General features: G+C 38.4%; 2 protein-coding genes across 2 annotated transcripts in view; one reads left to right on the top strand and one right to left on the bottom strand.

The window, feature by feature from the left end:
• LOC116843282 overlaps positions 1–8,807 on the bottom strand; it is a 274,864-nt gene extending 266,057 nt beyond the window's left edge. Inside the window, exon 1 of the mRNA XM_032813592.1 lies at positions 8,504–8,807. The gene's annotated coding sequence lies outside the window, so the exon portion shown is untranslated. The remainder of the gene's footprint in view (positions 1–8,503) is intronic.
• LOC116843285 (neuroligin-4, Y-linked) overlaps positions 1–18,763 on the top strand; it is a 219,379-nt gene that overhangs the window by 182,945 nt on the left and 17,671 nt on the right. The window contains exons 3-4 of the mRNA XM_032813595.1: positions 10,075–10,272; positions 17,990–18,105. Coding sequence (XP_032669486.1) covers positions 10,075–10,272; positions 17,990–18,105 — 314 coding nt within the window. The remainder of the gene's footprint in view (positions 1–10,074; positions 10,273–17,989; positions 18,106–18,763) is intronic.

The raw sequence follows: 18,763 nt of genomic DNA, 5'->3' as shown, positions 1-18,763 counted from the left end.
GAGAGAGAGAGAGAGAGAGAGAGAGAGAGGAGAGAAGAGGAAACTCACGGCGCGAGTAGCGGCGTAAAACAACGGACGCCCAGGAAATTCCACTCCGGTGACCGCACAATTTTTATTCCCTCGCTCATTCCCGCCGTTATACCCTGCACCTCTTTTTTTCAATTTTTCTTCGTTTCGGAAAAGTGATGCCGTGCTTTGTGCGTACCGGCCGACCAGCGATATACCCACTAACCCCTATCCTCGTCTCATTCGCCCTACAACCACCTATCTACCTACCCACGCCCACCCCTCGCGCTTCGCCGCGTGTATACCAGCGTGTACCGGAAAATTTAAATCAACGAATAGCGTTCAGCAGTTTCATTGTAACGGGAAGAATAGGAGACGCGGAAGCGCAGCGCGACAGATACGCCGGAGGTTGAATATCAAATGGGACATGACCGATGCTTTATTTCTATTCCGCTCTTTCACGCTCGCGCCTCTCTCTCTCCCTCTCTCTCTCTCTCTCTCTCTCTCTCTCTCTCTCTCTGCGGTGCATATAGGCGTGAGTGCGCAATCATGCACTCGTGGGCTTTGTGCGTTTTTCTCTTGCTAACGGAGGAACGTCGACAATCGTTATTGAATCGGACTAAACACGGCCGGAAGAGAAACAGTCGAGAGGAGAAGATGCTCTCCTCCCACTTGTAAAGTGAGGAAGATTGTACCTGCGATGCAAACGTTCCGTTACACAAAAGTCATTCGGACTCCGACTCGGCAGGAATTCAACGTCCTCCGAAGTCTAAGGGAAGATCCAGAGGTACAAACATCGTGCTATCCAACAGTTCAATCAGGATCGGATTGCGTTAGTAATGGAAACGTAGCATTTCGCTAAACTCGGAGGATGTAAATATAGCAGCCGATGGAAACTCAATTCCACGGGAGTTCGAGCTGCGAAATCTCGCAATGAGAAATAAGGAGAAGATCGGTCTCTTGTTATGCCGGAAAACCATGGAAAATTACTGCCACACTCGGAAATTAATCCGGTCTAATTAAAAAAACTGAGAAACCCAGGGAAAAGATCGCGAATCACTCCCTATGTGTGTGAATCACTATATGATCATTCAATCGAGCCGACACCAAGTGTCGTCTGTCTGTCTGTCTGTCTGTGAAAATTTCACGAGGATGTCACGAGTCAAATCAACGAAAGAGACGCATTTACGCCGACGATATAACTTTTCCAATATCGGGAGAGTAGCATTGCATCAGCGCGATGTACTCGTATTAAAAACACAAAACTCTCGGCTAATTAATAGTACTATTAATTCCAAATATCTCGGCTACTACATTCCGGTTATACTACCAATATACTATTGTCCAGATTTCTCGAATACTACCCTGCGAACCAGATATCCTATTTTTCAATATTATTTGAGTACTCGAATACCCAACTATCTCTCAAGTTACTTAAAATTCAAATAGATACTTTTTAAATTAAAGTTCCAAATCTAAGTCTAGATTTAAAATTTAAAAAATTATAATTAGATCTAAATTAAAATCTAGATTTACATCTAAGATTAAAAAAGACTTAAAAATCCTTTTAATTATCCAGCTATTCAGGATACAACATGGAGGAAAAATATAGTTTTTTTTTTCATACACGTTCTTTTCAATTTCGCTATGTTTTTGGTAGTGCAAGAATACACTGCCAGGGTTTATTTTGCTAAGGAACATAGCAAATAACTAAAAATATAGCAAGTTTTTTAATATAGTGCATTTCAATTTCTAAAATATAAAGTTCATAAAAAAAACAAATAACATGTATAAAATGTGAAAGGATAATAAATCTATTTCTCGATTACAAAATCTATAGTAATTTTTACCATAAAATTCTCTTCGTAAGTGCCGATTTACAGACTTGTATAATTGCGCGCGCACAACACATATTCTCTTGAAATTTAATCATTTTTCCTATAAATTTCCCTTCGTGCAAGTAATCAGATTACCCAGTCACTCGCACTGAGAAAAAATGTAAAAAATTTGAAAAAAATTGTAACTATAATCGCATAAATAATTACTATAAATGGTGAAGAAAATCATTTTCTTATTAAGTTCTACTATAATGTTAGTAGTATTAACTTTATATACAAACTTTGTTACAATCATTTTACTGCAAAAAATGGTTGGGGCCAAAAATAATTTCAGTTAAATCATCCACTTTTTTCTCAGCGTACGCGAGATTCCAGTTATTTATTCTTACATATTCCTTTAATTAAAAAAAAAAAACTATATTACTCTAAGTACTCGGGCGCTTAAGTAATGCCAGTGAGTTGGCTACCAAGGTATTACTTGGGTATACACGGATACAGAAATATCCGGATTATGCCGACATCACACGAGTAATTAATACGGCGACGACTCACTCAGCCGGCGGTAGAGTGAGCCAATCGCGCGAGGATTTCGTGGGGATCATGGTGGTAAGGATTTGGACAAGGGGACAGTTGGGCGTTTTTCCACGTCGCATGGGGCTTTCCAAATTATCGATTTGGCAGGGCCAGCGGGAAACAGTCGGCGCAACATCGTTGACCCAGATTCTGGCGACGGTAACGCCTCCCTTGTTAAGGCACCGAGTGCCCTAAAGTTAATGTGCACCGGCGCAAGTATATACACGGCGACTCATAATGGAAATAATCCTCTTAGCCTCGCGAAGAACAGTCTCCTCCAGTATGTCGGCGGGTAAATATGACGGATAATTTAATGGCGCGGCGTTTCGAGCGAGGCAAACACACCGACTGGGCCGCGCGCCGGTTTCACCCGTTGCGAGAGGTGAAATATCGCGGCCAAACTTGCCGGCAGCAACAATCGCAGTTCGCGATTTAATTCGGCCGTACGGAAGGAAGAGAAAAGGTGCTGGGATGACGATGGTGGCGGCAGCAATGGTGGATGGTGAAGTCTCGCTCGAAGAGTTTTCCACCTGACTCAATTAACGTTAATTTCATTTTCTCTTCTGTCTATGTTAAGAGAAAGAGAGAGAGCCTGGAAATAATTGACTACACGGCTAGCTGACACTGCCGATAATTTCTTGGTTTGGCGAGAGCCAATTAGAAAATTACTCGGAGGATAATTCGCGAGGGAGACTTCTCATCTTCTTGCCACTGACACAGAAACGACGAGCAATTTCGATGGTGTGTCAAACATCCCGACCCGTTATTGTTAACTAACTCGTAATTTCCGCGGAAACAATATCACGAGATATCGATAATTCGCCACTTTATCGAGAGAATGGTCCTCCCTCTGCCGAGAGTCCGAACATGATAAAAAACAATTTTTACGCAAAGAACAGTCGCTGCAAATGCAAATTCCCCGCATGATGGAATTGGCGTGCCGTGTGTTAAATCAAATTTGGGGCAGAGTTCTGTCCCGACGAAACAAATACGGGAATAAATATAAACAAATGTAGGCAGCCTGGCAGATTTACGAGTCCGAATTTATTCGGCAGAAACGGAAGGGAGAGAAATAGAAAGAGAGAGAAGGAGAAAAGGTAAAGTCAGTGCGCTGACGAATGTATTTCGACGGGAACAAAGTCCAACGGTCTCTGTGCATCGCGACAATGCTGCGCCCGACGGACCGGGTATATAAGACTGTTGCCAATGGCGCCATCCGGCTGTCATAAATATCGCCTCGACTCCGCCAATTGATAGCGATATCTCGCCCGGCGAAACGATACGCAAAGTAGGACGTGATACGTGTCTGAACACTAAATCACACCAGCTGCTGCTCCACCAGACGAGCCAATCTCTCCACATCCCCCAGCCGTTTAACCCCTTCATCCAGAAGGACTGCGTTCGACGCGATGTTCCCGCCTGATCGGACAATACGAGGATCCGGCAACGCGAAATCGTCCGAACGTGTAGTCACCGGTTTTCGAGAACCGTTCGATAACCGGACACGCGTGGCAAAAAGGCCAAAAAGTACAATTGGTGGACGATTCCACCGTCAACGGCACGAGGAACCAACGACACTTATCCAACGAGAAATTTATTCCGTGATCCTGATCATGTTCATCTCAATCAATTACCTGGCTTGTAGGTGATTCTCCAAAATATCAAGTTGTGTAATAAATAATTTCGGATTGTCTAAGTGAAATAAAATTATTATATTTTTATATCGTTGTAATGTTCGTGAAGTAACGGGCGCGAAGGATGATGGAAGATCATAAATTATATAACGGCGCGTACACCTTATAAAGTTATAACGACAAAAAATATTTTTCGTTTCGTTTTACCTGAAAAATCCGAAATTATTCATTACGCCCAATTTATTCATTATATTCTTCATTAAAATGCTATAATTATAACTGCTGATTTAGTTATAAGTACAACACTGCAATCATTACGTTCTCATTGAAAAGATCAAGTCAATAAAGTCGATTGTTCTTGCTATTGATGCATTTTGCAACACAAATGCAAATTTGTCAAAACGCATGGAAACCGTTAATTTCATCGCGGCAGAAAATTGGATTCGATGGGAAGAATTTTATAGTAAAAATTGCTATAGAGAATTTTATAACTAAAGAATAAATCAATATTCTGCAATACTTTGCTATATTTTCATTTCATATATACTACTTATATTTTAACTTTATATTTTAAACTTAAATTGAAATGCGCTATTAGAAAATTTCCTATATTTCTAGCAAAATTCGCTATATTACTTAGCAAAATAGACTTTACTAACAGTTTATTCCTGCGTTATGAGAAATATATATAGTAAAATAAAAAAGAATTTATATAAAAAAAATTATAATATATTTTCTGCGTGTAACGAATTTGTTAATGGTGAGGTTATTGACTTACCTTGATGTTGCTTCATTGTCGTTTTCTGCATATTGAAGAAGCTCGAAGACGTTAAAGATGCTCGAAGAAGTATTCGTTCGAGAATTATTTAACACATTTGAGTATATTTTATTTATTTATATAATATATTTTAATACCGGCGGAGAGAAAGAATTTTATAGTAAAAATTGTTGTAAGATTTTGTAAATGAAAAATATATCGACATTCTGCATTGTTAATATGATTATCTTGTCATCAAATAAAAAAATTAACAAACGGATATTTCCAATCAAAATACTGATAAATTTTTATACTCGGTCAGGATATCAAATTAAATTTAATCGAATACTGCAGACTTTCTAACCACATTTCATTTGTATTAGTCATAATCAAAGAACAAAATAAAATAAAAATCAATGAATACTCACTTATTATTGATAAAATATTCTTTTTACTGATTTATTTTAAGAGAGAATATTATCGAGGCTTGATAAATCAGGTAATGCAGTATGACAATCAAGACCTTCTCGGATCAAAATTTAGAACTTAAGCCTACAATATCGTCGAATTTGTAAGCCAGTAAAAAATCTCGAGATATCCCGAGATGAAATCTAGATTCTATGTTAAGGGGATGCTGAAAATTTTACCGAATATTGACGTTTTTCTGCAAAGTTTACATCGCATTGGTTGTATAGAACTACAGAAGCTTTTAAACAGCTACAGATGCAATAAAAGTACGTGCAAAAATAAATAGGAGCATTGCTTAATATATGTGGTAAAAACAAGAAAAAAATTTTAATATAAAATCTTAAACACTGTCAATTAGCGTAATATTCCTAATTTCCTAATTTCCGTAACTTGTATGTGTAACCAAAAATGTGGATGCTCCAAACAAAAAAATTTTGAAGACATTACTATACCTTCGTATTCAGAAAAATATCGAAAAAGTTTACAGAAAGATTTTTACAATTGTGTGGTTAGGTTTTGCACCGAATATAATAAAACAAAGCAATATACATTTGATTGTGTGACATTATCGATATTTGCGGAGTTCCTCATCCACTTTAGCATCCCCATAATCATTCCCTGATATTGTCAAACTTATAAATCAATAAAGAATTCGAAATAGTGCGTTTATATAAACTATTGTACATGTTTTGATGCTACAAATCGTAAGTCACTGTTTGTTTCATATGGAAAAGACTTACTGAGAACGTTTACCCGAGTCGAAATTTTGATTCTACATTGACCCTGCAAATTTCGTCGAATCTGAAGGACCAATGGAGAATCTCGAAATATCAAAAGCTTGCAAAAGTTTGTCGGATCGTCAATGATATTTCATTGGCTCGAGACACTTCACAGACACGGAAGCAAACAATTATTTGAAAAATGGCAGAAGGTAGTAGTAGATTGAAGATAGTGATTTTGATTGAATATGGTGTGCGCTATTTTATCACATTAATAAAAATAATAATAAAAAAATAATATGACTAAAGATTCGACAAGTTTTGGAAGCTTCTAATATAACACTATACAGGTTATTGACCTACCTTGATGCTGCTCCATTGTCGTTTTCTGCATATTGAAGAAGCTCGAAGACGTTAAAGATGTTCGAAGAAGTACTCGTTCGAGAATTATTTAACGCGTTTGAGTGTATTTTATTTATTTATATAATATATTTTAATACCGGCGGAGAGAGAGAATTTTATAGTAAAAATTGTTGTAAGATTTTGTAAACGAGAAATAGATCCACATTCTTCATTGTTAATATGATTATCCTTTCATCAAATAAAAAAATTAATAAACGTATATTTCCAATCAAAATACCGATGAATTGTCATATTCGATCAGGATATCCAATTAAATTTAATCGAATGCTTCCAATCATAATAGCATTTTACTAGATAAACCGATCAAAAAATTATGGACCGATATTTCTCATCGGATATTTTCTGATACAAAAAATTTTGTATGATAAAAATTTATCAGTATTTTGATCGGAAATATCCGTTTCTTAATTTCTTATTGAATAATTTTTCTCAACGTAGGAATTAAAATACGCTATTAACAAGATTTGCTATGTTTCTAGCAAAATTTATCATGTCTTATGTTTTAGCAAAACGAACTCTATTGACACTTTATTCCCCATACATTACAAAAAAATTCCATAGTAAAAATTCTGTAGTAACAAGAAAAAAAATGCTAGTAAAATTAAAAAGAATACGAAAAAATAAATTACAATCTTCTTTCTCTCTCCGTGTAGAATTTAATTTTTGAATCACGTGTCACTCGAAATAGTCGCGATGAAAATTCGAAATCCGATGTTTACCTCGATATTTTTGACGAAATAACAAATTGTAGAAACGCGCGGAACGCAAAGCCTTCGCGAAGAAAATGTCGGGAAAGTTGAGCGCACGAATGCATCGAATGCACAAAACCAAGCACACTCGCAGCACTGCCATTCGCGATAATCGCTCTGCCCGTCGGGATAGTCTTAAATAACACGCCCGTTATTTCTTGAAAAAGATGTTTTTCTACGGACTGACAATAAACTGTCACAATCAGCTGTTACTCGATAATTGCTCGATGTCCCGTGGACAAAATGTAACGTTATTTTACACTAAATAATTATCAAATAATTAGCAAGTTGATTGGCAAATGTATGCGATTGGAAATGAGCGAAGTGTAGCTATATTCGAACGAAGAGTGTCGCTGTATTACTTACCTTATATACCTACCTACTTATGTCTATATATTACCTACTTATGCCACTTACCTTAAAGCGACTAGCCGACTGCTCCGATGCGCGTATGTGAGTGCATTCGATGTATAAAAACCGTTCGCCAGCTCTACCGTACGTTAATATATTAATTAAAAAATATATGCGCACGATTGGCAATTGTTTTAGCGAAGTGTGGTTATATGTATATGAACAAAATTTATATCGATAAGCAAATGTTAAATTATTTGATAAGGTTTAATATAAATTTATATCGATAAGCAGGTGTTAAATTATTTAATAAGGTTTAATGTGTTGATGAGTGGGTAAAAGAACAAGACAATCTCATTCTCTTCCTAATTTTTCTCTTTTTTTTTCTCCTTTTCTCCTCTTTTCTCCTCTTTTTTTTTTTCTTTTTTTATAGAAGTTTGAAGAGAATGAGATATATCGGCTCTTAAAAGAGCCGATATGAAGCTGAAAAGATAAAAATAACAGTTATATGTCCAATAATGCTGTTTATCAATAATATACATTTCAACTTTAAGTCCGATACAATAACAAAGAATATAAATAAAAGCGAAAAAAGGCGTTGACTTATGTCAACGAAATCGGAATTGCGATCACAAAAGCATTATTAGACATGAAAATCAGCAATTGCAACATTTATATTATATACTAAAGCCGGTATTCATAGTGTTGTAAACTATTTAGTATATTTAGTCGAGAACATAATTAATTACAGATTCGTATATTGGACCGTTATTCGGCTGTTCGGATCAATGCTTTTTGTGTGGAATAGTGTAGTAAAATTGGTTGCTGATTAATCGGAGATCAATGAATGAAGCTACAATTATATGTCGAAATGCTAAACTATGAATGCCAGCTAAATTTCGACTCGGGTGTTTCTTTACTCGCGGCAAGTTCATCAAGCGTTTCGTTAAAAATGAAAACTAATATAATAAATGATTTGGCATACCTTGAAAATACGTGATATGTCGTCGTTCCAGCGCCTTGCATCCTCCGTCCCGCTCAGACCTCCTTCTCGACCCGGCATCCTGGCTGCTCCGTCATGGCACTGACACTGACACTCGCGTAGATACGATTCAATCGAAGTCAATTAAATAATAGTATTAAATAACGCGATGCCGACGAGAGGCTAATTAAGTGTTTCAAAGTACCAACGAAATAGTTTAATCACCCGAGAGAAACACTGGATAACGCGCCGACGCGCGCGGCCAATGTTTGCGCGTCGCTCGCCGACTCGGAACTGAATGGAAAGATCCGGTAATGTCCGCGAGGCACAAGGGTAAATTTGCCTCGAAGGTTCCGGATGTTTCGACTGTGAGATCAACTGCCGCTTGTTGACGAGCGACGACCGTTGGTGATGAAAGAGAATGTGTTTACATTTCTTGCCAATTGTGTCGGTGCTCTCGCGCGTCGCACACTTTTTTTCTGTAACCAAACACGTTGAACGTTATTACTTCTTAATGAGAATATAATAAGAAATATAATAGCTTGAGAAAAATGTCGTAGAGCGGAAAGCGTCTAAAAAAACTAACGCGATAAAAACAATCAAAGCGAGACCAAAATTTCGATTCGTCTAACAGTCTTATATTAGATTCTGAACTTTGACTCGAGTTATCAATAACAAGGATTATTAACTCTTTGCACTGAGAGAAATTATCTGACAAAAAATTAACAAACGGATATTTCCGATCAAAATACCGATGTATTTTTGTATCCGATCAGGAAATATCCGATAAGAAATATCGGTTCATAATTTTTTGATCGCTTTACCTGATGAAACGCCATTAAGATTGGAAGTATCCAATTAAATTTAATCGGATATCCTGATCAAAATTTATTCAGAACTATCAGTTTGTTAATTTTTATAGATAATTTCTTTCAGTGTGCGTACAATTATATTTTTTAAGACATGCAGTACAATCTGGGGGTCTTAGACCGGCCAACTTTGAACTGCTATAACTTTTTTATTGAAAATCGATACTTTTGAACACGCTTTTTCCCAGAAACAAATAATAAAAAAGATTCATCTAAGATAATGGTGTGATAAAATTTGCAAGCACTATTTTGAAATGTCTATTCAAACAGAAATTGGTGAGCGATTGACCATTCGTTCGGGTTTCACAGTCTCAACGAATGCAATAATTAGAACTCGATAGCGTCATCTTAAATAAACCAGATAACTTGATTGAGATCAAGCTGACCAAGAACACGGGATAAATTCCTAGCTGGGTACAATTGCAAACCGTATCTCCCAGCCACTTATATTCGCGACTACTCGATGTTCCCCTTTCCTCCACCGAGACATTCCTACTTCCGTCTCGTTGTATCCCGCTATTTATCTCGCCTGTCGCTCGATAGTTCGCGACACACGGCCATCGGAATTAACCCCGTCGGTGGTAATTCTGGGCGCGATCGGGGCGATGTTATACCAGCCGTAACCAACGATAATGGACACCGAGCGCGGAGAGCCTCACACCGACCGACCGACCGACCATAAGCAGCGGCTTGTTTTGATTGCAGGCTTTCTAAACGCCAACACAGACTCGCACTTACGCTCACCGGCGAATTACGGCCTGATGGACCAGATCGCGGCGTTACATTGGGTGCAAGAGAACATCGCCTATTTTGGGGGCGATCCTGGAAACGTCACGCTTGTGGGACACGGCACCGGCGCCGCCTGCGTGAACTTCCTGATGACCAGCCACGCGGTCCCTGACGGTAAGGGCGCGCACCTGCGGCTCACGCTTCCACGACACACTATTGACTTTGCACCTGACCGAGCGAGAGACAAATTCGCTCATTTTCTCTTCACATCGACTCCGTCGTAAATCATACGAAATTATTGTCGAGGACAATGTACACACTTCCTTCACGTGCGAGACTTCATTTTTCTTCCCTCGTAATATTAGATCGTAAAAAAACTCGCTTCGAGTTTTCACGGTAAACCGGCCACTTTGTACTGAACAAATACGAATAATCTATTGAATCCATTGAATGCGATAAAGCGAAATTCGACTGAAGCATCAAACTGCGCTTTATGATTGACTCAATATTGTTCCTTGCGGTCGTTTAACACGTTGACCGCCACATTGATTTCCATTGATTGATACAAAAGCGTAGTCGATGATGGAAATATTAGCCCTCCAATCATATTGATTGGGACACATACAATATAACCCTAATTCGTTAAATCCGGGCAACTTTGAACTATTATAATTTTGTTGCAAATCAGCATTTTGAACACATTTTTTCCAGATATATAGGGAAGCCTTAGATGTAAGATAATAGCGCGATAAAGCTCAAATCTGCAAATAGATTTGCGTTATTTTTCAATTTTTCCTTTCTACAAAAGTAAGTAAGCGATCAAACTTTCTTTCAGATCTCACAGACTTAACATTGTACACACGGAAGGTTAACCCTAACAGAACACTAGACATGTATAAAATTTACCCAGACCAACTTTTCAAACGTTACTGTTGTAAATATATGTTTTATTTTTTATTATAACTTTTCGCAACTTTGAGTCGCAAAAATATTAATGAAATCATATTCCTCGAAGATTATTAATCCTGATTAAAAAAATTTTTTTTTCAATTATTTTTGCAGGAGCTACAAGTGAAAGCAGATATATTAAATTTATCCATGTTTAGGATTCTATATTGAGAAAAAAAATATTTAAGAAATAAAATATATTTAGTCGGCGGATAGTAATATATTAAGTCTGCGGGTAGTAATAAAATATTTACTGACACTCTCATATAACATATATTTTTTGAAAAAAAAAATAAGATATATGTATTCTTAAAAAACTTTAAGAAAATCTTAGTTTTTCATGAAAACACTTCTGTCTATTCTATTTAAATAAAATAATTCTGATTTAATAGTAAATATGTTATTAGTATCCACTCAATAAATATATTTATTACTTTATATAAATATTTTTCCTCTCAATGTAAAATCACAGTGAAAAAATGTCGTTTAAAACGCATGTATTTTTTCCTCCTTTTTACTGACCGACCAAACAATATTAGACCAAACAATTTTAGACGCAATTAATTCTACTTTATACGTAATTTAATAGGACGAAATAGTGTCATGTCATTGGCCGTCGCGGCATTCAACGTGTTAGCTTTGAGTTCATTTAACGTGTTTCGAAGCGTTCTTTATACATACAGCTGTGATGGTATCATTATGCAGTTAAAACGCTTCTAATGGAGCGTCTAATGGAGCCTGCCTGTCTGCCTGGCTGACTCTACGAAAAACGAATTGTGTCGTCTAGTTTTACATTCGCGAATCGATATTCGCGGAGGAGGGGACATTGGTGCATCTTGCAGCGTCTTTCGATCGCGGACATCTTCGTAGAGACGATCGCGTAATAGTTTATTGTCCTGGAGCAAGGCACGGAACCGTTCCTCTTAGCGTTGCGACGTGGAAACAGATAACGTCACGCTGAAACGGGACGCGGATGAAGGAGCGGACGCGGGAGGAGGTCGAAGAGCGAGAAGCCGCACGAGACAATGATACGGAGGAGCCAGGAATAATGGGGTGGTTTACCAGACGCCATAAATTACGGGAGAATCAGCTGGCCCGGCCAACATTGACAACTCGCAGCTGTAGTGAATTATCATCCGGAGAAGCTCCCGGCGATAAGCTCTGCGGTCCCGGAACAGATTGCGACACTTTGTTTTTTGTCCCCTCGCGCCGATAAAGCCGGCGACCACGCGACGTATCGAAGAATACGACGAAGAACAATGGCGAGCAGTTTATCCGGCCAAGAAATTATATCGCGTCCTTTTCTTTTTGTATCCTTCGTTCCTTCTCTGATCCCCTTTTCTCGCACAAAAACTAGCCATGCCGGCGATAAATAATAAAGAATAATTTTTTTTTTTAATATCTGCACGCTCGTAGAAGGAAAATTGAAATAAGAACGCGATGAAGGCGGATAGCGCGAGGAAAACGAGTATCGTGACTCGTTGTAAAGGGAATTCTCATCTTCTCTCCTGAAAGAAAGACTCTGATTTCGATAATTCTTAACCTGGATGTTTAAATTCTCGTTTGCGATTCCTGGGATTCCTCGTTCCCTTTTAATTTCGCAGTTTTACGCAATCCAGCTGCAATATCTCGGAATAGTGCGCGAGCTCTGCTCGGGCTATTTTCCAATTTCTTAAATCCTCGTTTCCTTTGATCCCGAATTCGTTGATTTCCCGGGTTCCCTCGCGACGCGGGGCTCGTTTAAAGGTTGATTTCTCGATTACATGGCTTTACCGCTTCGATCCTAAGGGCCGTGAATTCCTCAGTTACACGATTTTTCGAGTTCTTGGCTCTTTTAAATTCTCGGTTCCCCGTGTCTTCGGGTCGCACGCCCTTAACCCATCGGACGCTTGGCTGCCGGGATTCCACTTCCCCGAAGGAATTAATTAATCCTCGGGTATTATAGAGGACTGCCATTAAATCCGAGTAACGCGACGGAATTTGAGCCGGCGATAATCCTTTAATAGTCCTTTAATGTCGCGAGCTTCGACACCGTCTTATCGTTTGGTGTCGTCCTCTCGACGACGACGACGACGACGACGGATATCGACGGCGGAAGAACGGGGCCATCTTGATTCTGTAATGTCGGAAATACGTCGAGGACGCTACCAGGATATTCAGAGTTTACTCCGGCATCTCCTCCTTCGCTAAATGAATGAGATCCAATCGGATATCGACGTGTATCGGATTGATAAGATCGCTGCCGAAGGCAACGTATACATCGTGAAATATCGAGATGGTCGATCGACCAAATCGGGATTACGCGTGGGTAAACGTTGTCTGTCGCTTTTAGTTTGTCGAAAGGGGACCCGCTCGACTACTGGAGTCCGAGTGCAGCAAGGATCTTATTCCTACTAAAAGACCCTCCGGCACACGTTTATACACGTGCGAATTAAACATACTTCAATTTAGTAGTGAGATGAACATGTGTGAGAGTCTAAAATAGTAATAACATAACATAATAGAACAATAAAAAATAGAAACTAAGAAATAGAATAACGGAAAACGTCCGGCACTTTCCAGTTTTCGGCACTCTTGCTCGGATTTTATCAAATATTAAAATGTATTGGGGTTTTTGTCAATTATTATTTATTATCTATTTATTTTAAATCCCCACTATGAATATTCGATAAAACGGTGCGTCGAAGACGCAGCACCGGTTGGTCGTTTTATCCTATAATAATATTCCCAAGTGAAATTTTCGACTCTTTTTTCGATCTCGATATTCCATTAAGTGCCTGCTCCGATACTCTAAGATCGTTTGATTCTATTTAACCTACAGCTTTGCTAAAAGATCCTCTTCAGATCTTACAAGTTTAGAACTACAATTTCATATGCTATTTAGAGGCACTACCAAATAAGTCTACCCAAAAGTTACACTCCGATTTCATTCAAATTTGGCACAAATGTAGATGTACAAAAAATATTTAGGTCATATTTTTTCATTTTTGCCCATTTTAAGTTTCACGGGCAGTTTATAGCTTTTTAATGTTCTCACTCCTATCATCAAGTGCAACAAAAATGCGTAAGAAATAAAACTGAATACAAGATATAGTTAAATAATTTTAATAAAATCGGCATATCTGAGACGAACCATTCTAAATTTCTTTAACTAAGATTCCAACCGAAATATTTCAAATCTGTGCTTAATTAGTCAAAAATGGTGCGACTCTCGGCTAAACCGAGAAATTATTTGTATAAATAATTTTTTTTCAACTTTTTACATGTTTTGTTTAAACATTTAGATATAGGCGTTTTTGGTTTGCTGATTATGAATATGAAGTCAAATGTGTAAAATTATTTGTATAAATAATAAAATGTTTAAACGAAACATGTGAAAAGTTGAAGAAAATTATTTATACAAATGATTTCTTGGTCGAAATTCGAACCATTTTTAACTAATTTAACGCAAATTTAAAATATTTTAGAATCTCGGCTAAAGAAATTTAAAATAGTTCGTGTCTCACCGATTTTGTTAAAATTATTCAACTTTATCTATATCTTGTATTCAATTTTATTTCTTATGTATTTTTGTTGCATTTGTTGATGATAGAAGTGAGAATATTAAAAAGCTATAAATTACTCGTAAAACTCAAAGTGGACCAAGATAAAAAAATATGACCTAAATATGTTTTATACTTCTACATTTGTGCCAAATTAGAAAGAAATCAGAGTGTACCTTTTGGGTAGGTTTACTTGTAAGTAGAACTTCTGGTTCCAAATATATCACACTGATCTTTCGGAATATAGAGACGTTAAAAAGTTCAGGGGTCAAAAATAGGATTAAATTTCGATTCGGAAATAATATAGGAGTTAGAGAAGCTATTGAGGCACGATCTGTTTTCGATTGTTCAGTTGCACAAAGTTGTGTATATGGATACGCGAACAAGAAAGTGAGCTTCTCCACAATATTCGATTGACATCGTGCAGAGAAATACAATGGACGGCAGCTTTCATAGAAGGGATCTCATCTTCGAGGTATCAAGATTAACGACTCGCAAGATTGGGATTAAACGACTTATCCCAGTCTTCTCTGTATTAAATAATAGACGACGAAGCTGGTAACGTCGTGTTCGCCCACGCCGTCTTAACTTTCCTCGCGCTGCAGGCCCCGCTCCACTCTTGTCTATTCATCTCTCGCGTAATGTCTAATTTTGCAACACGTAATAAGAAAATTAATGACCAACAAGCGCCAATCGAAACCTTTAGCCAATATTAAACACATTTTATCATCCTAAACGCTTTTTTATACATGCTCTTCCGCAGCGTCCCTCCTCGACGAGGTGAAGTGTTAATTAAATAAGGAAAGATGAAAAGCGCCTCGACACACTCGCGCAAAATAAGAGGTCGCGTTTGTTCAATTATTCATGCTCTCCTTCTTCATCTTCTCCTATATTGTGTTTGATTTACATCACGCTCGTGTGAAATAGCTATGACAGAAATGATTCGCGCAGAGAGACAATATTAATGAGAGGTATCGTTGGAATTTATATTAACGTGAAATGTAATTTCTCCGTGAATTTTCCTCGCGAGACTTTTCCGGGCAGCAAACATCGCGAAACGTCACTAAATACTCAGATAGTTCAAGTTTTTTTTGTTTAGACACTTTCTTTACGTGGCGAGAGAGTCTTGCCAGCTCGTCGCATCTCCGAAGGCGGAAATCGCTGATAAGTTCGTAATGGAGAGGTCGTTGATTGGAAATAAATCTATCGAGTGACCGGGATGAGTATTCGTTACTATGCATTGAAACTCGGATTGTATTTCGTTTACTCAGGTAATATCGTAGTTCCGCTCGCTGAGACGAATCGAAATCATCTCGAAATTCAATTCACCGCCGCGACATATAATCTCTCTCCTTCGCGAACAAACACTTTTGCATTACGTGATATGATTTGCGAATCCCGAGATAAAGCGGGCCCTCTCGAAAAGCGCGACCGAGGAAGTTTCCGCGCGCGCGGATTCCGGAATCGCATCGCATGGATATCCTGAGATATAGGATTTTTATGACACGGAGAGCACCTCGGCAGGGACGCGTGGAATGCAAAGATTGCGACGCGATAACATCGCGCGCGCATTGTAACAGACGGCGTAACAGTCAATTCGTAAAAATGCCAAAACGCACACTGATGGAAAATGCGTGGCATTTTTCTATTAAATTCTCGAGGAGAAAATAGCAAATCCTCACACGTTAGATGTTTGAAAAGAACAGCCGAAAGGACTTATTCTTAATGGAAATCCTCTTACATACGGCCGCAAGAGGATTCTTTTAAAACTAAAAAGAAAATATTCTGATAGCCAGAAAAAGAACTCGCAAGGTGCTATTTCCTGTAGTCCCATGTCCTAAGCGAAAACTCTAAGAGAATATTCCTCTTTTAGTGAAGTGAACTGTTAATTAATCTGAAATCCACTAAATATTCTAACTTCTTTTTATGTTTTGAAAATTAACAGGGCTATGTTTACTTGAAGCGGAAAGCCCTCTTCAAAATCAATAGAGGGAATTTTTATCGACCTTTTCTATTAACCTTAATTTTAAATGACGAAAATTCTCTTCGTCGCGATAGTGAAGAAGTTAAGAACGAAACTTGTACTGTAAATGAGACAAAATTCCTCGTAACTTTAGGCATACTGCGCTTAGAACATTTTCCTTTTACTTCTGGAAGAATCCTCTTGGGGCCATACATCAGAGGATATTTCTGCTTTAACCCTAGAACCCTAAACATGGGTAAGATTTACGCACAGCAACTTCTCAAACGTTACCGTACTCAAGAGAACATATGTTTCATTTTTTCATTGCAACTTTTTTCAAGTCTATCAATCTATTGGATCGCGAAGACATTAGTAGGGCTACATTCCTCGAATTTTTCTACTATTCTCGAATTAAATAAAAAAAAATTTTAAACTCGATAATTTTTCTGGAAGTTATGAGCAAATGAAATGCGCTGGATAAAAATTACCCGTCTAGAGTTATTAAAATTACCCGTGTCTAGAGTTTACGTAACGTAACGTCGTCTTTATGATTGAGGCTCCTTGTATCTCGCCGTGGCCATGTTGAATTTGTGATATCAGAAGTCAAGAACAACATACTGACGAAAGTTGCATGTCATTTCTATACGAATATAAATATGGACGAAAGAGCACTTGAAATCTTTGAGTATACTTGTGAAATTGTCCCAAAGATACCCCTCTGATGATTAATAAATAGTCGTATAATAAAAGGTGAAATGAGGCATACAGAGACAAAACATTTCATCAATTTAATCATTTATTATACGACTATTCATTGATCATTAGGGACAGCTTTCGGACAATTTTATAAGCGCGATCAAGCAATTTTAAGTGCCCTTTCGTCCACATTTATCTTTATTCAGAAATGGTACGTAAGTTTCGCTAGCGTGTCTCTCAATCCTCGCTTTTGACGTCACAAATCCGATATAACCGGTCAGGAACCTTCAGATAAGATTATATTGTTTTAGGTGAGTTGTTGACGTTACTCGAAATTATCAGACACCCGAAATCGGATAATTTCGTTTTCCGTTTGATTCGTCAAACACGCTCGCACGCGATCTAATAATAATTTCAGCACGTCGAGGGTACTGAAACGTACAAAATAAAACGTGAAGATCAAAGCGTTTTTCGTGCACGCGAAAAAGCCACCGGGACGATCGAATGTTCGAAACGAGCTGGTTAATGAATAATGACTGCGTAACGCATCTCGTAGAGTGCATTAACAATGTTTTAACGCCCGGACAACGCCTCATTTATTATTATTATCATTAGTGAGAACAATTAATTATGCTTACGGAAAATATGGCATGCATACGGCATTAACAGCGGCACGTTCGCTCACTCATTCACTCACCCCCCTTCCACCCTCTCTTTCTCATTTTCTCTCTCGCACACGCAGGTCTGCTGTTCCACCGAGGTGTCCTGATGTCGGGCAGCGCGCTTTCACCCTGGGCGTTGGTAAGAGGCGCCGCCAATTACGCCATGCAGGTCGCCAAACACCTAAATTGTTCGTCGGTGAGTACCAGCAAACATGTCTGCCCGATCGCGCCGAAATTATCCGTCGCGTCAGTTTATAATTTCATTATCGCATCCGCCCGCTCTTCCGTCATACGCGCGCAGGTCTCTTATCGCGAGAATAATTTCGCATTTTCAATTATTAAATAACGCTGATTTCGTCGGGAGAGAAAGAGGGAAGAAGAGCGAGGGAGGAACAGACACGAACAACGCTCAATCCGATGAGCTTCTCGCGCTTTGATCTCAATTCTCTTTCTCTCGTCGATATTGGAATTAAACTGTGGAATTAATGACGATAAAAAGGAAAGAGAGAAAGAGAGAGGGAGAGAGAGAGAAGATATATCGACTTGGATCGGGCGAATTTAATTGAATCGCCCAGGCATATACGCCAGGTGTAAATAAATAGAATTAAAAATACGAAGGGAGTACATACACGCGCGGTACGTAATTTCGAGCGGGAAGGTCGGGTTACGAAAATTTTTCGAAAATTCAGGCATTCAGTCCCCCGAATGGATTCGAGCTTTACGAGACAGCGGACGTATTGAATCCGACGTTAAATTCGGACATTCCGTTCATTTCAGTTTACAGGGTGAACCGATCGGACACGTTCCAGTTATATTTCATCGCGTCAGCGCTCTCTCCCTCTCCCCCCCCCCCC

Source organism: Odontomachus brunneus, unplaced genomic scaffold (genome assembly GCF_010583005.1).
Source record: "Odontomachus brunneus isolate Ranch 3 - 2012 unplaced genomic scaffold, Obru_v1 Obru_scaffold_031, whole genome shotgun sequence".
NCBI lineage: Eukaryota > Metazoa > Arthropoda > Insecta > Hymenoptera > Formicidae > Odontomachus > Odontomachus brunneus.
The sequence above is the reverse complement of the archived record's forward strand: the minus strand, read 5'-3'. Positions and strand labels throughout refer to the sequence as shown.